This window comes from Quercus suber, unplaced genomic scaffold (assembly GCF_002906115.3).
Source record: "Quercus suber isolate HL8 unplaced genomic scaffold, Cork oak 2.0 scaffold_15, whole genome shotgun sequence".
Lineage (NCBI taxonomy): Eukaryota > Viridiplantae > Streptophyta > Magnoliopsida > Fagales > Fagaceae > Quercus > Quercus suber.
This window is the reverse complement of record NW_027069480.1, coordinates 310,471-327,433: the sequence shown is the minus strand read 5'-3', so window position 1 is coordinate 327,433 and position 16,963 is coordinate 310,471. Positions and strand designations below refer to the sequence as shown.

The 16,963-nt window shown below is 39.4% G+C and overlaps 1 protein-coding gene across 2 annotated transcripts; it reads left to right on the top strand.

Annotated features, from left to right (window-relative positions):
• Nucleotides 1–12,141: 12,141 nt before the first annotated feature.
• On the top strand, nt 12,142–16,519 carry LOC112036545 (protein WHAT'S THIS FACTOR 1, chloroplastic). Of its 2 annotated transcripts, XM_024069383.2 has the most exons (3): nt 12,143–12,528; nt 13,691–13,851; nt 13,948–16,519. In XM_024069383.2, the coding sequence occupies exon 3, from the start codon at nt 13,982–13,984 to the stop codon at nt 15,449–15,451; it is 1,470 nt and encodes a 489-aa protein (XP_023925151.1). In that variant the 5' UTR covers nt 12,143–12,528; nt 13,691–13,851; nt 13,948–13,981; the 3' UTR covers nt 15,452–16,519. The 2 variants fall into 2 exon arrangements, with proteins under 2 accessions (XP_065637546.1, XP_023925151.1); XM_065781474.1 differs by having other exon boundaries at nt 12,142–12,528; nt 13,691–16,519.
• Nucleotides 16,520–16,963: the final 444 nt, after the last annotated feature.

Here is a 16,963-nt window from a genome sequence, read left to right as displayed (position 1 = left end):
GGCTAGCCTCTCAAAGCAATTAATTTCTCCTTTGAAGTTACTTGCGTTGAGGGAGCAGTTTTCCCTTCCCTGGTTAGAGTCCCGCGATAATACTTGGTGTGGCAGACCCATTACTTTGATTCTACTAACCCCGTTCTACTCTTTGTTTAAGTTTTATTCTTTGAACGTGAGGCCTTTTAAGCCATTTACTCTATTTATTGTGGCAGGAATAGTGACTGTACTTTCTTTACATTATCTATATTATGTCTGCCTGCCATAACCTCTTAACAATGACTTTGCCTGCTGTGAGCTTATAAACAGACTTAAGCAAACGTGGTGTGGCTTGCGCACAAGCCAAGCTAAGGAAGTGGAAAAATATTTCTGCAGTAAAAATGAAGAGTAGTCATTCACACGGCAGAAAGCTTTAAAGCACAGTAGAAAGCTTTAATGTACAGCAGACAGCTCTATTGCAAAGCAGGAGGCTTTACGGCAGGAAACTTTACTGCAAAACAGAAAGCTTTATCGCACAGTAGATAGCTTCATTACATAGTAGAAGTATTGTTGCACAGCAGAAAAGTTCCTTCTGCGGTAGAAATCAGAGAAAAGTTCCTTCTGCGGCAGAAACTGGAGAAAAATCTTCTACAGCAGAAAACAGAGGATAAACCCACTTTGCTGCGTCTTCCCTCAGACTTGGACTCAACGTTTGCGCACAAGTCAGACCAAATTGAGTTATAGTTGGACTGGTCTCAACTCCCTTACTCAGAATACTCGGGCCTACTACCGCGGCAGGCAGCCCAGCCCAACGCGCACAAAAAAGGCACCTACATTAAAATGGCGACTCTGCTAGGGAGTTGGAATCAAGATGGGGAGAATGAGAAATTTCTCCTTCGCAAACATATTTCCAAGTCCTCACCAAAGCAAGACATGCAGATGTTCTTAAACCTTCCAAGTTATACTCTCAGGAAAGTATCCAAAACGTCATAGCAGTCCCATAGTAGGATCCTGCGGTAGAATACAGCAATGTTACCGCAAGACAGTACCATAGCAGAATTCTATGGCAAAAAGCAGCAGCGTTACTGCAGGACAGTACTGTAGTAGAATTCTGTGGCAGAATACAGTAACGTTACAGTAAGACAGTGCTGTGGCAGAATACAGCAACGTTACAACAGGATAGTATTGTGGCAGAATTCAGCAATGTTACAACAGGACAATACTGTAACAGAACTTTTGGCAGAATACAGCAACGTTACAGCAAGACAGTGCTGTAGCAGAATTCTGTGGCAGAATACAGCAACGTTACAGTAGGATAGTACTGTGGCAGAATCCAACAATGTTACAGCAGGACAGTTTCGTAGCAGAATTTTGTGGCAGAACACAGCAACATTTAAACAAAGCAGTATCTTGAGCAAAATGTTATAGCAGAATGTTGTGGTAGAATACCACAATACCATAGTAGAGTTCAATGGCATTGTCTCAAAAATGCGGTAGCAAAATATCACTACAACACCATAGAGTTCTACAACAAATGTCACTTGTTCCTATCCTGTAAATGCCACTTGTTTTCCTTGTCATATATGTGAGATATGTGGCGAGCCACTTATTCAAACATGCAAAACCAAGAGTTCCACCAGTTTTTCTCTCATTTATTTTAAGGAAGCACTAGAAACTTTCTAAACTCTCTCCACCTCTACCTTCAGGTCCAGCACTTAAAGTAGAAAAATCCCTTCATTCCCTCACAAGGTTTAAATCATTTTTTTTAATGCTAGTGATTCTAGCTCTACTTCCCCTGAAGAACCAAAAGCTAGAAACAAAAAAAAAATGAAGCTATTGTAGCCAAAGGAAAATTTTCATCATTACTATACTGTTGCAAATAACTATTTCCTCCGTGAAGTATCCCTTAGCAGACTTTTCCAAAAGTGCAAAATGTCCCTCCGCAGAAATTTTGCAGCAGAAAATACAGGTCCTTCGGCAGACTGTTCACAGCAAAATCTACTGAATTCTAGAAGTGCAAAATGTCCCTCTGCAGAAATTTTGCAGCAGAAAGTACAGCTCCTTCGGCAGACTGTTCACAGCAAAATCTGCTAAATTCTAAAAGTGCAAAATGTCCCTCCATAGAAATTTTTTGTAGCAGAAAGTGCAAATATCACAGCAGACTGCTCACAGCAGAATATTCTGCGGTAGAATATTCTACAGTAGAATTTTGTATTCCAGCAGGTCTTTTCGCAGAATATCCTACCACAAAATTCAGTATTGAATTTTTAAACTTTCTAAGTGCAATCACAAATCCAATGCGGTTATCTTCTACAACAAAAGTGATCATTGCCCCATCAAGAATTCATGGGAACGCAAAGTTAGGAAAATGGCCAAAGAAGCCCAAGACAAGCAAATGGGCCGAGGATGCCCAAGGGAAAACACAAGGGATGCAGGAGCCCATGAGTAAGAAAACCCATGGCCAGAATAAGCCATTGGGGAAAGAATAAGCGGCAGGCCTAAAAAGGCCCAGCAAGATTAAGTCATTGCAGCAGGAATGACTGAGTAGTATGGCAGGACATGATCATAAATCATTAGAAAGAATCTACAGAAGAGCTATAACCATAATCATATGTAGCAGAAAACACATGGGAAGCAATTGTGCTTGCAGTGGAACGAAGTCAAAGCATGCTTGGAAAGTAACTTTTTCCCAGATTCTCTAGCAATGAAGAATTTCTACAATATGGCAACTTGTAGATCCATGGCATCTAATTTTTTTTACTGAAGAATGCATGAACCACACGATGGAGCATCAACACCAGGAGAAGGTGATATCAAGCTCATCCAGTTGTCTCACGTGCTGGGGGCTAAAGCTCATTCTGCGACGAACACAAAAAGCCTTCTACCGAAAGCTAAAGGCTTATTCTTGTATACTGGAGGCTGTCTCATTCTGCAACAAAATTTGGGAAGTCTTTTTCAAAAGGCTAAAGACTCATCCAGTTGTCTCACATGCTGGGGGGCTAAGGCCCATTTTGCTATAAATTTAGAAAGCCTACCGTAAAGTGCTTAAAGTATCAATATGAAGCAGCAACATCATGTATCTTCTACAAAAACGTGATGTGTTGCGTGGTTCAAGAAAGTTTGGAGGAAGAGAGTAATGAAGTGAAAAACAAAGAAGTTGTGGCAGAAAATGATGTATAGGTTGTGGCAAAAGAAGAAATGGAGGAAGTTGACCTGCGGTCTATTTCGTAAAGACCAAGGCCCATCTCAATTAGTGCAAGTTTGACAGAAAAAGAAAAATCAGAATTGATATTATTGCTGAAAGAATTCAAAGATCTCTTCACATGGGGTTACAGTGAAAATGCCAGGATGGGATCTTGGGCTAATAGTGCATACATTAAATGTGGACCCCGAGGCCAAGCCAGTGGCCTAGCCTGCCAAGGTGTTCCACATTGCCTGCCAGGGTATTCTACGCTGAGATAGAAGGGGCAAAGTTTTGAGGAAAGTACAGTAGGCAATCTTCAAAAGGCTATAGCAGATCATGATGAACCTTCTTACTGTGCAAACCTCAATCCGCAAAAAGCCATTGTTACTCTACCTAGCCACTAACTTGTATGCCATAGGTGCATTGATTGCCCAAGAAGATGGAGGTGGCATAGAGCAACCAGTTTACTACATCAGCCATGCTTTAAAAGATACGGAAAACTTGTTACCCAAAGGGCAGAAAATGGCATGCTTGACTATTGTGTATGCTTCGCAAAGGTTACGCCATTATTTCTTGGCTTATGAGGTGCGACTGATGACTAAGTCCCACACCATCAAAGCCTTGTTGTGACAACTGATTCTCTCTGGCAAAATATCCTAGTGGCTGTTACAATTGTCAAAATACGACTTGAGAATGGGGACACCTAGGGCGGTGAAAAGCCAGGCTATAGCAGATTTGACACGATTTCCAAGAGAGGAAGAATTCTCGCTGGATGATGAAGTCTCAGGAGAAGTAGCCATGGCCAAAAAAGTAAGAGAGTAATGGGTAATGAAATTTGATGGGTCTTCTACTACCCAATTAGGAGGAGGTCCAGAGAAAGTTAAAAGAAGTGCACAACAGGACCTGTGGATCTTGCGGAGAAATTAGCCTCTACCGCAGACTCTAAAGGGCAGGCTTCTATTAGCCAAGTATGGGTAAAGAAGCAGACCAAGTCCAAGCCCAATACGGAACCTACCAGCTTGCGGCAGACAGAGAGAAAAGTTACACTGTGTTCATCAGTGAAGACTGGAGAAGCCCATTCATATGGTACTTAACAAAAGGCATCCTACCACAAAAGCACAGTGAAAGATACAAGTTTAAGAGGTTGGCAACACGTTACTTTTTGCATAACATGGCCCTTTTCAAAAAAGGGTACGATGGGGACCCTTTGAGGTGTTTGGGCCCTGAAGAAGCAAGAGAAATGATAAAAGAAGTACACTCAGAAGAGTGTGGCAAGCACCAGGGGAAAAAAAAGCTTTACCGGTGCCTGCTACAAATACGCTACTACTGGCCTGCCATGAAGAGAGACACGGCAGAATTTGTAAAAAAAAAAAAAAAAAAGTGCCACAGCTGCCAACTACAGGCCAACTTGATTTACACTCGTCCACAAAACTTACACAGCATAGTCACCCCATTGCCCTTTCACTCTTGGGGGCTTAAATATCATCAAAAAGATAAGCCAAGAGTATACAAGAGGATGGGCAATGCATCTGCCAGACGCTCTAGAAGAATTTCGCCAAAGTTAGCCACAGAGTTTTCACTATTTTCCTTGGTTTATGGGACAGAAGTAATGAGCCCAGCAGAAGTAATGACTCCATCCCTAAGAGTTATGCAGATGCAGTAGAAAGAAAATGAAAATAAAGTCTTTGCGGCAGAAAGATGCGAAGACCTAGGAGGGCTTGATGAAAGGAGGGAAGAGGCCCAAGGACGTAGCCGCAGATATAGACAAAAGATGACTAAAGCCTATGGCAGAATGACGAGAAGAATATGTTTAAAAAAAAAAAAAAGCAAACACGAAGGAATTAATAGTTGTTGTGGCAGAATGACAAAGGAAATGTTTAGAATGAAAAGAAAGTGAAGATTTCTTGTGAAGCATCCTCATTTCCCCTTGAAAGACGAACATCTATAGTGGCACCACTTGTAAGCGTCGTAAAATGAGTGTCAGACTCAGTCGCTTCTGCAGAAAGATTACTTTTGCAGCAAAACCAGAATTTATGGCAGGATCAGAAACAGCCCACAATGCAAACAACAGAGGTACAAGAGTATTGATGATCTTAGGGGCTAAAAGGTCCTCTACTATTGCAACAATACATTTGCCCATGTCAGTAGTAGCTCCGAATAAGGAGGCCTTCCATAAATACATCATCACTGAAAGAAAACTTGCCTTTTCACAAGGCCCAACATCCTTCTCTGCAGAAACTTCATCCTGGCAAAGAATACATGGGTTCTTCAACACAGCAGAAAGTATTATCAGCAAATGAAAGATTACTCTACTATGATGAGGGCTTGCAATGTTAGCTCTACGCTTTGTTTTGAGTAAAAGAAATGAAGATGTGTGAATGCAAAGAGAAGAAGAAGGCACAAGAAAAAGGGAGTGAAACCACCCTTTGATCTACACACTTAGAAAAAGCTTTCCTCTTGTGAAAGAACTCTATTTGCAGAAAGTGAAGTGGCAGAGATGTTTTGATGAAGCACCCTTAGGTGGCTAAAAGAAAAGAAAAATGAAGACTGTAAAAAGGATCCTTGCTCCGCAAAAGTGTTGTTCGCAAAGTTGGCAAGAGAAAGAAGAGTCAAAGAAATCCGGAGAGCCCATTTTAAGCATTCTATAAAGACGTAGAACATCATAATGGAGAAGAACCCAACAAGGAAGGATTCCACGTCATTTATGTCTTCTGACCATTCGTAGAGAACAACTACACTTATGGAAGAAGGAAGAGATGATACTAAGGAATACGTGGGAAAACTGAGTTAGCTAAGGCAATCAAGGCTAATTCTTCTATCGCAGAATTTGCTACAACCTTCACTTCCTACGGTATAGATGTTGCTCTAGCAGAAGCGGAGTAAGAAGTGTATTGACGCAGAGAAATAAGTGCATGTATTGCAGCAGAAATTGTCTACATATTCTGCGGAAGCAGAAAAATGAGTATTTATCTCTACAAAAGCAAAGAAATGAGTACGTGCTACTGCAAAAACGTAAAGAAATAAGTATACAAATTGCCGCAGACATAAAGAAATGAGTACGTGCTACGGCAGAAACGTGAAGAAATAAGTATACAAATTGCCGCAAACATAAAGAAATGAGTACCATTGTAGAAGTTCAAGATCACAAGGAATTTCCAAAAAGCAAACCAAGAAACAAGCAAAGAAATGATAAAGAGAAGAATGCACACATCATCATCATCAACAATCCCTTTGAATGAAAACCATATGGGAAGAAAAGAGTTAATAAAGTAAGAAGAAAACCATTAAGCCCCAATGGCAGGAATAATGGGTCACAGGTCCATGAAATAAACAAATGGGCCTTGAGGAAGCAAACGGGCTTAAAGGAGCCAGGAAAGAGAGAAAGCAAACCCATGGGCAATATACGATGTAGAAAAGTGAGAATAGGCCACAGCAGACCCGAAGTAATGTAAACAAAGAAAGTAAGGGATTGATGGCAAGCCCATGAGCCCCAAGGATGAGTATACAGTAATTGGGCCGGGGAAACCCAATGAAGTTAGTAAAAGCCCATGGGAGTAAAGAATTGAAATGGGTCGAGGATGCCCAAAAGAATAAAATGGGACAAAGGAGTCCGAAAGCGATGAAATGGGTCGAGAATGCCCAAAAGAATAAAATGGAACAAAGGAGCCCAAATGGGACAAAGGAGCCCAAATGGGACAAAGGAGCCCGAAAGCAATGAAATGAGCCAAGAAAGCCCGAAACAGCATAGTACAAGCCCAATGATAGTACTAGGCTAATGGAATTTAGCAAAAGGAAAGCATACAGCAGGCCCAAAGAGGCCTAGCAGGCATAAGTCATGAAGAGCAAAAGGAAAGCATACAGCAGGCCCAAAGAGGCCCAGCAGGTGCAAGTCAAATAATAATGTGCAGGCGATCAGCAGAAAGAGATGCAAAGCTTTCAACAAACTCACTTTGGGGTGACAGCAACAAAACCACTACCCTCATGAAGAATAACTTTTTCGGCTACCCTTAGAGGGTCATAAATTTGTAGAAAGAAAGACAACGACTTGCCTAAGGAGAGTAAAGGTTGAAATAGTAGGCCCATGAAGAAAAGAAGAGAGGCATTCACATGTGAGTTGTAAAACAATCCGCAAAAGAAAACTGCACGAGTTTTCGCATACGAATTGCAGGAGCAATCCATATGCTCAAGGGACTAACTGTTGATGCCCATTTTTTGTAAATTTGTACCCAAAGGCCCATAAAGAAGAAAGCCTAGTGAGAAGCAAGGCCCAAAGACCCACCAAGAAGACCAAAGAGCAAGAAATTTCCAAAGAAAGAAGTGCAAGTGAATGCAAATCTGCCGCAGAATACAAGTCTGCTGTAGAATGCAAATCTGCCGTAGAATACAGTTCTCTGGCAGGATGGCTTTGGCAGATGAAGATAAATTGAGCCCAAGACCATTTTGCTCCAGTCAACATCATTTGGCCCATAAAGGCCCAAATCCTTTTGTATAAAAAAGATAGGCATGAAAACTAAGAAGAAAAACACACTGCAGGCCCAAAAGGGTCCGGCAGGATTGAGATAAGCAGTAGGAATAACAATCTGGTATGACAGGAGATGCCAAACCACAAAGCAAACACCCAAATTAAAGGGAGGCCCAATGATCCAACAAGGCCCAACCCTTCAAAGAAAGGGACAAGTCATAAACGTTGGAGATGCAACCCAGAAAAAGCCAAAATGCGCACGGCAGGATGTGCACACCTATTCTCAGACCTCGGCAAACGTATGAAACATCAAGAAGGTAAAGCATGCGTACGACCCAGGTATCACCAGCCTATACCCAGCCACTATGGGAAAAGGTGAGGTCATGGGAGAGGGCACGGTCTGGCGGTGGGGAAAGGAGTGGAAACCCATTCTTTTATTTCTTGCCCAGACTCTTTTGGTGGGCACAGTCTTGCTGGGATGACATGCCACCCAAAAGAGGTAAGACTGGGTAAGAACCACTGGGTGCATGCCATGAGAGACCGAGAGGGAGAGGGTACACACTGGACGAGTAGAAAATGAACCTTCATTGCTTGAAAACCACAGGTCAATGGTGGTAGTCAGAACCATTGACTTGGTAAGTGGTCAGCAAAAGGCTCTCATACTAGACAAGGGCCATTAAAGGGCTAGAACAGTAAAACCGGTCACGACAGGCTCTATATAAGAGACCTGTAGCTGTGTACAGGAAAGGGGGAGGGGAATTCGAAGAAAAAACAAAGAAGAGAAAACAAAGAGGAGAAAACAAAAAGAAAAGAAAGAAAGAAAGCAAAAAAGAAAAGAAAGGCAAGAATTCTAAGATAGAAAACAGAGAGAAAAGAATTTGAAGAAAGAAAACAGAGAGAAAAGATAGAACAAAAGAACAGAGTAGGAAGAAGGAAAAACAGAGTGTTTTATGGCAGGCATGCACCCAAATGGGTTAACCCCCTCTCTCCCTCAATAGCCTTGCTCTCTATTGGAGGAAAATACGACTCATACCCGGGCACATACCATTTGGGGCTGGCCTCTCAAAGTAATTAATTTCTCCTTTGAAGTTACTTGCGTTGAGGGAACAGTTTTCCCTTCCCTGGTTAGAGTCCCGCGGTAATACTTGGTATGGCAGACCCATTACTTTGATTCTACTAACCCCATTCTACTCTTTGTTTAAGTTTTATTCTTTGAACGTGAGGCCTTTTAAGCTATTTACTCTATTTATTGTGGCAGGAATAGTGACTGTACTTTCTTTACATTATCTATATTATGTCTGCCTGCGTAACAATGACTTTGCCTGCTGTGAGCTTATAAACAGACTTAAGGAAACGTAGTGTGGCTTGCGCACAAGCCAAGCTAAGGAAATGGAAAAATATTTCTGCAGTAAAAATGAAGAGTAGTCATTCACACGGCAAAAAACTTTAAAGCACAGTAGAAAGCTTTAATGTACAGTAGACAGCTCTATTGCAAAGCAGGAGGCTTTACGGCAAGAAACTTTACTGCAAAACAGAAAGTTTTATCGTACAGCAGATAGCTTCATTGCATAGTAGAAAGTATTGCTGCACAGCAGAAAAGTTCCTTCTGCGGCAGAAATCAGAGAAAAGTTCCTTCTGCGGCAGAAACGTCAATCCTGCGGCAGAAACTAGAGAAAAGTCTTCTGCGACAGAAAACAGAGGATAAGCCCACTTTGTTGCGTCTTCCCTCAGACTTGGACACAACGTTTGCACACAAGCCGAACCAAATTGAGTTGTAGTTGGACCGGTCTCAACTCCCTTACTCAGAATACTCGGGCCTACTACCGCGGCAGGCAGCCCAACCCAACGCGCACAAAAAAGGCCCTTACAAGAAAACAGAAAACAAAAAGAAAGAGAATATAATGGGCATGCACCAGTAGGTTGGTTCCCTTCTCTCCCCCTTAAAATTCCACTCTCTTGGAGCCAATTAAACAATAGAAATTCCTTTGGGCATTAATCATTTAGGTCCGGTTCTCTCAAAGTCATTAATCCTCACGGCAGGATCTTTTCCTAGGAGATTAGTTTTATTGAGAGGAGGCGTTCTTCCTCTTTGGTTTTTGCCTCTACGAACCCAAACTTGACTTGATATTATTTCCTCGATTAATTCATATTATCACTTAATCGTTCACTTCTTTTGCAAAAGCTATTGTCATTACTGTGATGGTCATAGATAGGAATTACTTAGTCATTTTTCATTAAGAAAATGTCACTATATTTTTGTTCTTCTGCTATTGTTTTATTTGTCTGCCGTAAATCATTTAAAACAGTTCTGCCTGCCGTAAGTACACTCCTGGCAGACGAGGCCTAATTTGCGCACAAGCTGACCCAAAGTAAGTTACAGTTGGGCCGATCTCAACTTTCCTACTCAGAATACTCGGACCCATCACCGCAGGTGGCAGCCCAGCCTAACGCACAACACAAAAAAAGGCCCCTACAATACTCATTTTATATATTTGACCTTAGAGCATTCACATTAACCTCTATACACTTTTAACTAAATTACCCCCCCAAAACCTCCACATTTTTTATTTTAGTATGCTCATTTAATATTCCTACATTAGACTTTAATACTAATATTATTTAAATATTTATTTTATTCTTTATTTATTATATCTGAAGAAACTGTAGTCACAACATTATATTTATATATTATTCACATATTTATTTTATTCTTTATTTATCAGACTTAATACTCTACATTTAATTTCTACCCTTTATTTTAGTTCTATTTAAAGAAACGGTAGAAATTAGCCATTTTTACAATCGATGCCCATTTAAAAATAAATAAATAAATCCGATGCAAACAACCACCTACAATAGCAACTGAGGATTTTTATAAAACCTTAACAAAACAAAACAAAACAAGAAAAAAAATTCTTATGAAAAAATCAAGAATGAGAGAGAGAGAGAGAGAGAGAGAGAGAGAGAGAGAGAGAGAGAGAGAGAGAGAGAGAGAGGGAGTTTGTGGGTTTTAACCATCACATTTGTGCTTTAGTTGGCTAGTAGCAAAAGTAGAACTAAAATCATGAGTTGAAAATATATTTAGGGTCTATTTGGGATCTGCTTATTTTGCTGAAACTTAAAATTTTTTGCTGAAAGTACTGTAAATAAAGGTAAAAGTTAGCTGAAATAGTATAGTGGGACCTATAAATAGTACCAAAAAGTGCAGTAAGACCCACGAATATAACCAAAAATAAGCTGAATAGTAGAAAAAATAAGTTGGCAAAATTAATCATGCCAAACGGATACTTAGGGTCCATTTGGATACATCTTATTTTGCTAAAAACATTATAGCAAAATAATTTTTAAATGTATGAATATTGCCGTGGAACCCTCTTTTTTTTTCCTGAATAAAATAGTTGTGGGTCTCGTGAATAGTACATGAATAGTAACTTTGTGTGCGTGAACAGTAACTTTGTCTCCTACCCAGAAACAAGTGCATCCAAAAATAAAAAAAGAAAAACGCCAGACGCAGACATGTTGGCTTTTTTAGTCAGATCAAACAGTCAGTTAGTGTGCATTTGGTATGGATTATTTTTGCCAACTTATTTTACTATTCAGCTTATTTTTGTTATTATTCATAGATCTCACTGCACTTTTTGGTACTATTTATGAGTTTCATTATACTATTTTAGCTAATTTTTACTTTTTATCTACAATATTTTTAGCAAAAAATTTTCAATTTCAACAAAATAAGCGAATCTCAAACAGACATTTATAAAACTAAAACTGTGACTTTATGATTAAAAAAAAAAGACTAAAATGCAAAATTAACCCTTAAGTTTCACAGTTTTTCATTTCAATCCTTTAAGTTTTAGTTTTGTTATTTCAGTCATCTAAATTTCAAGTTTTGTCAATTCAATCATCCGTCAGTATTCTATTAATTGCCGTTTACTTACCAAATAAACTCCCAAATTAATGATTTTTTATGAAAACATTGAAAGAATGATAAAGAGATATATACTATCACTTTTATTCTTTTAAACAAGTGATTCTTTTTCTGTCTTCTTGCCCAGCCAAAAGTCTCCGTTCTCACCTCTATGCTGCTTCTCTTGTTTTGATTTTTGAGCTTACGCATCAAATTCCACTCTATCAGGTTCTGACAAAACCCAACTTGATGCGTCGGTAAGCCACAGAGTGAATGCCGACCAACCTTATGTTTGATGAGGAATCTTTGGATTCGCCTGTAAACAACAAAATCAATTGGATAACACAATCACATGAAGAGAGGGGTCCACACCAATCCACAGCGCTTAGTATCCCACCATTGTTTCGGATCATCAAGAAGATCTCTTCAAGAATTAATTTTAGAGTCCTCACTTCTCTTTCTCTCTCGGTCTCTCTCCTCTCAGTCCCACTCCCACTTCCAATCAGGGGAACAACATCGTTCCTTGAGCCCTTGGTAGTTTTTTTAAAATTAAAAAAAAAAAAAAAAAAATCCAAAATTAGTAAACGACAGCACTTAACAAAATATTAACAGATGCTAAATTGATAAAACTTAAAACTTAACGGATTGAAATTACAAAAATGAAACTTAATAAATGAAATGATAAAAAGTAAAACTTAGCCCCCAAAAAATATAACGGCGTGTATAAGAACGAATGCGTAAAAAAAAGGGAAAAATGAAAAAGGTATGCGTAACAGATTTTATCTCAACATATTTATCATCCCCTGCCCCAGTACTCTCCACCACTAAATAGTAATATAGGCTAGCACCAGTCCTACTACTTTCTTTCATAGCTTCTTATTAAAAAAAAATAACCCAGCTGAGCCCGAACCATCTCTCTCGTTTGTCAATTGTCATCAACTAGTAACACAAACACGTTTCTTTCTTTCTATTTATATTTTCTCAAAGAAGGCCCAAAGTCTTCAGGTAAGTTTGATTGGTTACTTCCATGCATGCACCTTTCTTTCTTTTGATAGATGATAGAACCAATCCTCAAGGACTAGGATGCTTCTTCATCTTTAACCAACTTTCTCTCATTCTTCTCTCTTTGGGTTAAACACTGACTTTTCTAGCGTGCCCCCCACATGTTCGTCATAATGTCTATGTGATTTTGCTTTTCAATTTTTATGTTTCTCTGTTCCTGATGTTTTAATCAGTATTATAATATCCAATCTATTCATGAAGTAAATAATTTAATTGCCCCCATTTGGATTTGGAATATAGAAACATTTTATGCCCAGATGCATTGTCTTGAATAAGGCCATCCTAGCTAGAAATGGCAGCAATTGCCTCATCTAATTCTAAATGCTTGGAATTGTTGTGACTATTTTTTGAAATAACAAGACAAACCCAAGTCGTTACTCTTTGGTGGTAGGTACATTTTTATCAGTAGACACATTTAAGATAATGGACTCAAAACTCTCAAGTCATGAATCTCAATGAATTCATTCAATTTCTATCGGACATGACAAGTAAACCACCCTTAAATATTCAATCTAGTTAATTGTACACAAACCTATTTGATGTGTTTTGTGGCATATTTAATGCTATAGAGGCTTCTTTTTTCAGAACAAATTTCACAATTGCTCTCTACCACCCACAGTCAACCACTTGAGGAATTATGTTGTGAAAAAAGTTGTTTGTAGCAGTATTATTATTATTACTATTTTTGGTGCTTAAGGTCTTTATTGAATAGTTATCATATTTTGACAAGGTAATGCCCAAGGTATTTTCTTTATAATCACAGAATATATCCTCTCAAATGCATATTTAGACTTAGTTCTTTGCCAAATGCAGTTTGAGGATTAATTTCCACTCAAGAAGCATTGAGGGTTAATTTATCTTATCGAATCATTTCATCCCATTTTCTTTATCATGAAGTTACTTTTATGATGAAATGCTTTTTATTGCATATAAAATTTATTTTTTATTGCAGTGTATTTCATTCTCTCTCTCTCTTAGGCCACGTTTTGTGCGATTTAGAAAAGTAGTCTACAGATATGTCAGAAATCATTCCATATTTCCACATGAATCATTTTTTAACATAGGAATACTTTTTTGATTTATGGCATCAAATGTCTCCCCGCAGATGGTAAGGAATTCTGCAGCAAAACCCAGCTCCCAGTTTGTGCATTATATGTGTTGTAGATGAAGCTGATATCATCATCACCTACACAACTATACCCCTTGATCAGTTGTGCTTATTAGAGAGAGTTTTGCTTGAACCTGCTCAGCAGCAGCTGTTTTGAGGTATAATTTTACTTTATCATCAAGTAGAGAAAAGTGAGACTTATGGTATTATATTATGTAATCTCAGGCCAATTTTTACCCCTTTTCGTGGTGTAGGCTTTAAAGCTAGTGATTGCTACAAATTTGAAAAATGTCATTGTCCTTGCCCTTCACATCCCAAGGGGATTGGCCCATCTCTTTTCTCAGTTCCAGTTTCCTCCCTAGGAATCCTATTTGGTTACGTTGTAACATTAACCAAAATTACCAAAGCAGTAAGAAATCCAGAAATCTATCTATTTCTATCTCATGTTCAGCTATCAAAATTGTCCGGAGCCCTTCATTAGACAGGAATGTTGTGAAGCAAAACAAGATTCGGTTTGTTCAAAAGCTGAAAACACTGCTCCTTTCTAAACCAAAACACTTTTTGCCACTCCACGTTCTTTCAAAATGTCGATCCTACCTTGCCCTTTCAAAGCCTCGCTCAATCCTATCCATGATCCATCGTTATCCTTTAATTTTTGAAGTCTTTGCAGTTCCAAGGCCACCTACACCGTTCAATGCAACCAAATCATATTCTCAACTTTGTGTTCGTCTAACCCCAGCTGCAGCAGCCCTTGCCACCCAGGAATTAAATCTCAAATCAGCCATCTCAATGACTTTGGCATCCAAACTCCAGAAACTTCTCATGCTCTCTTCTCACCATCGGCTCCTTCTGTCAAAGTTGGTTCACGTTGCTCCAGATCTTGGCCTTCCCCCTAATTTCCGTTCTCGTCTTTGCAATGATCACCCTGAGAAATTTAAAACTGTGGATACCTCCTATGGCCGTGCACTAGAGCTTGTGTCTTGGGATCTGCACCTAGCAAAACCTTTACCCTCTCCTGAAGTTCATTCACGTGGGCTGATTGTAGACAGGCCTTTGAAATTTAAACAGTTGAGACTCCGAAAGGGACTGAATTTGAAGAGACGTCACCAGGATTTTCTGCTCAGGTTTGGTGAAATGCCAGATGTGTGCCCTTATAATACTCCTGTGGAGGCATTGGCTCAAGAGTCCATTGAAGCAGAGAAAAGAGGTTGTGGGGTGGTGAGAGAGGTGTTGGGGATGATGGTTGAAAAGAGAACTTTAATTGACCACTTGACACATTTCAGGAAGGAGTTTGGGCTGCCCAACAAGTTAAGGGGAATGATTGTGAGGCACCCAGAGTTATTCTATGTGAGTTTGAAAGGGGAGAGGCACTCTGTGTTTTTGGTTGAGGGGTTTGATGAGAAAGGTAACCTATTGGAGAAGGATGAGACTCTGGTAATAAAAGATAAGTTGATGGAGTTGGTTAGGGAAGGGAAGAGGATGAGACGAGAGAAGAGAAATGCTTGGAAGAATAACTATGTCATTGATGACTCTAATAATGGTGATGACGATGATTATGAGGTTGATAACAATGATGATGATCATGATGATGAATTAGATGATTTGTTTGAGTCTGAAGATTCAGATTTGGACGGTATTGATGATGATGATTATGATGAGAGCAACAAGTCATTAGGCCACTTGGCAAATGAGGCTTTTTGGACAGCAGATGCTGCTTTTCTTGATGATGTGGATGGAGCAAATGTGGAACCATGGTAACAATGAATGTCAAAACAATGTACATAAATTATAGAAAACTAATTAAGGTCAGACTGTGAAACAGTATTTTTAGTATTTACTTATGATAAGAGCACTAGCATTGGGGGATGTAAACACCCCTCTCTCATCAGTTCTCTATCTCTCAACAAAATCAGAGGTTTTCTCTCAAACCAGTGCTCTCTCTTCCCCCAACTGCCGATCTATTTATCATCTGCCTTTGTTGCTTCTATTCTCCCTGACCAGTGTTATGGGCTTCAGGTTACTGGGGGTTTGTTTGTGTTTCGGGTTGCTGGTGGTGTTGTTTGAGTTTCGGGTTGAATCAGTTTAAGTTTCAGGTTGCTGTTGGTGTTTGTTTGAGTTTTGGTGTTAAATCGGTGTGAGTTTCAATGTTGAATCGGTGTGAGTTTTGGTGTTGACTCGGTTGAGTTCGATGTTGACTCGGTCTGAGTTCGGTGTTGAATTAGTTTGAATTTCGGTCTTGAATCGGTGGGTTGCTTGCCGGTTTGGGTGTGGGTTTTTTCTGAGTTTGGTGAGTGGTGGTGGTGAGTGGTGGTGGTGAGTGGTGGAAGGCTTTTTTGGGATTTGTTGTTTGTGGTGGATGGTGATAGTGATGGTGATGGTGAGTTATTTTTTTTGTGGTGGTGGGTAGTAGTTCCGATTTGGGTTTTGTATTTTTTTTTTTTTTTGGTGGGTTTGTGGGTATGGATATCTGATCGGTGGTTTGGAGTTTGTGGCTGTGGGTTGGCTGTGCGTTTGGTGGTTTGGTGCATTTGGTGGATGACCGTGGTTTGGGTTTTTGGTTGATTTTGTGGGTTTGGTGGTTGGCGGGTAGCAGTGGGGGAAGAGGTGTTGGGTAGAATAGAGAGATGGGAGAGGAGAGAAAAATAGATTTGTTTATATTATTTAATTGTGTAATTTATATTATTTTATTGAGTTGTATAAAAAATAGAAACTAGAATGTTGGGTGGGTTGTAAAATGAGATAATAAAATAGATAAAGTGGGTTTTGAGGATGCAAAATAAAACTTTTTTTGTATTCACGGATGCTAATGCTCTAAATGCAAAGATAAAAGAAAATACTACAACATATATTTTTATTTTGATAAATCAATAGTTGGGGATTGAGAGATTTGAATCATGGATATCTCTGGTGAAAACACCAGAAAGTATCATCTCTGGTGAAAACACCAGAAAGTATCATCTCTGGTGAAAACACCAGAAAGTATCAGTTAAGTTACAAGACTCTGGGTGAAAATATTTCATTCATAAGTTTTGCATGTTGCATTTATCTTTACTCGGAACATTGGGAGGCGAGGAGGGTGGTCTTATACTACTCATATCATTCCAAAGAATTCAAATTCGTATGATAGCAACAGTAATAAATCACTAGAGGCCAGTCAGTGGCTGCTTTTCTTTTGCTTAACAATTATGTGTATACACGCAAGTGTGTAATAGGTTTTACCCTTTTGGTAATGATGCCACCATATGCACAAGTGTTTTAAACACATTTGCT

What these genes read in the sequence shown, in the direction of transcription:
- LOC112036545 (XM_065781474.1), top strand. Translation starts at nt 13,982, where the DNA reads ATGTCATTGTCCTTGCCCTTCACATCCCAAGGGGATTGGCCCATCTCT.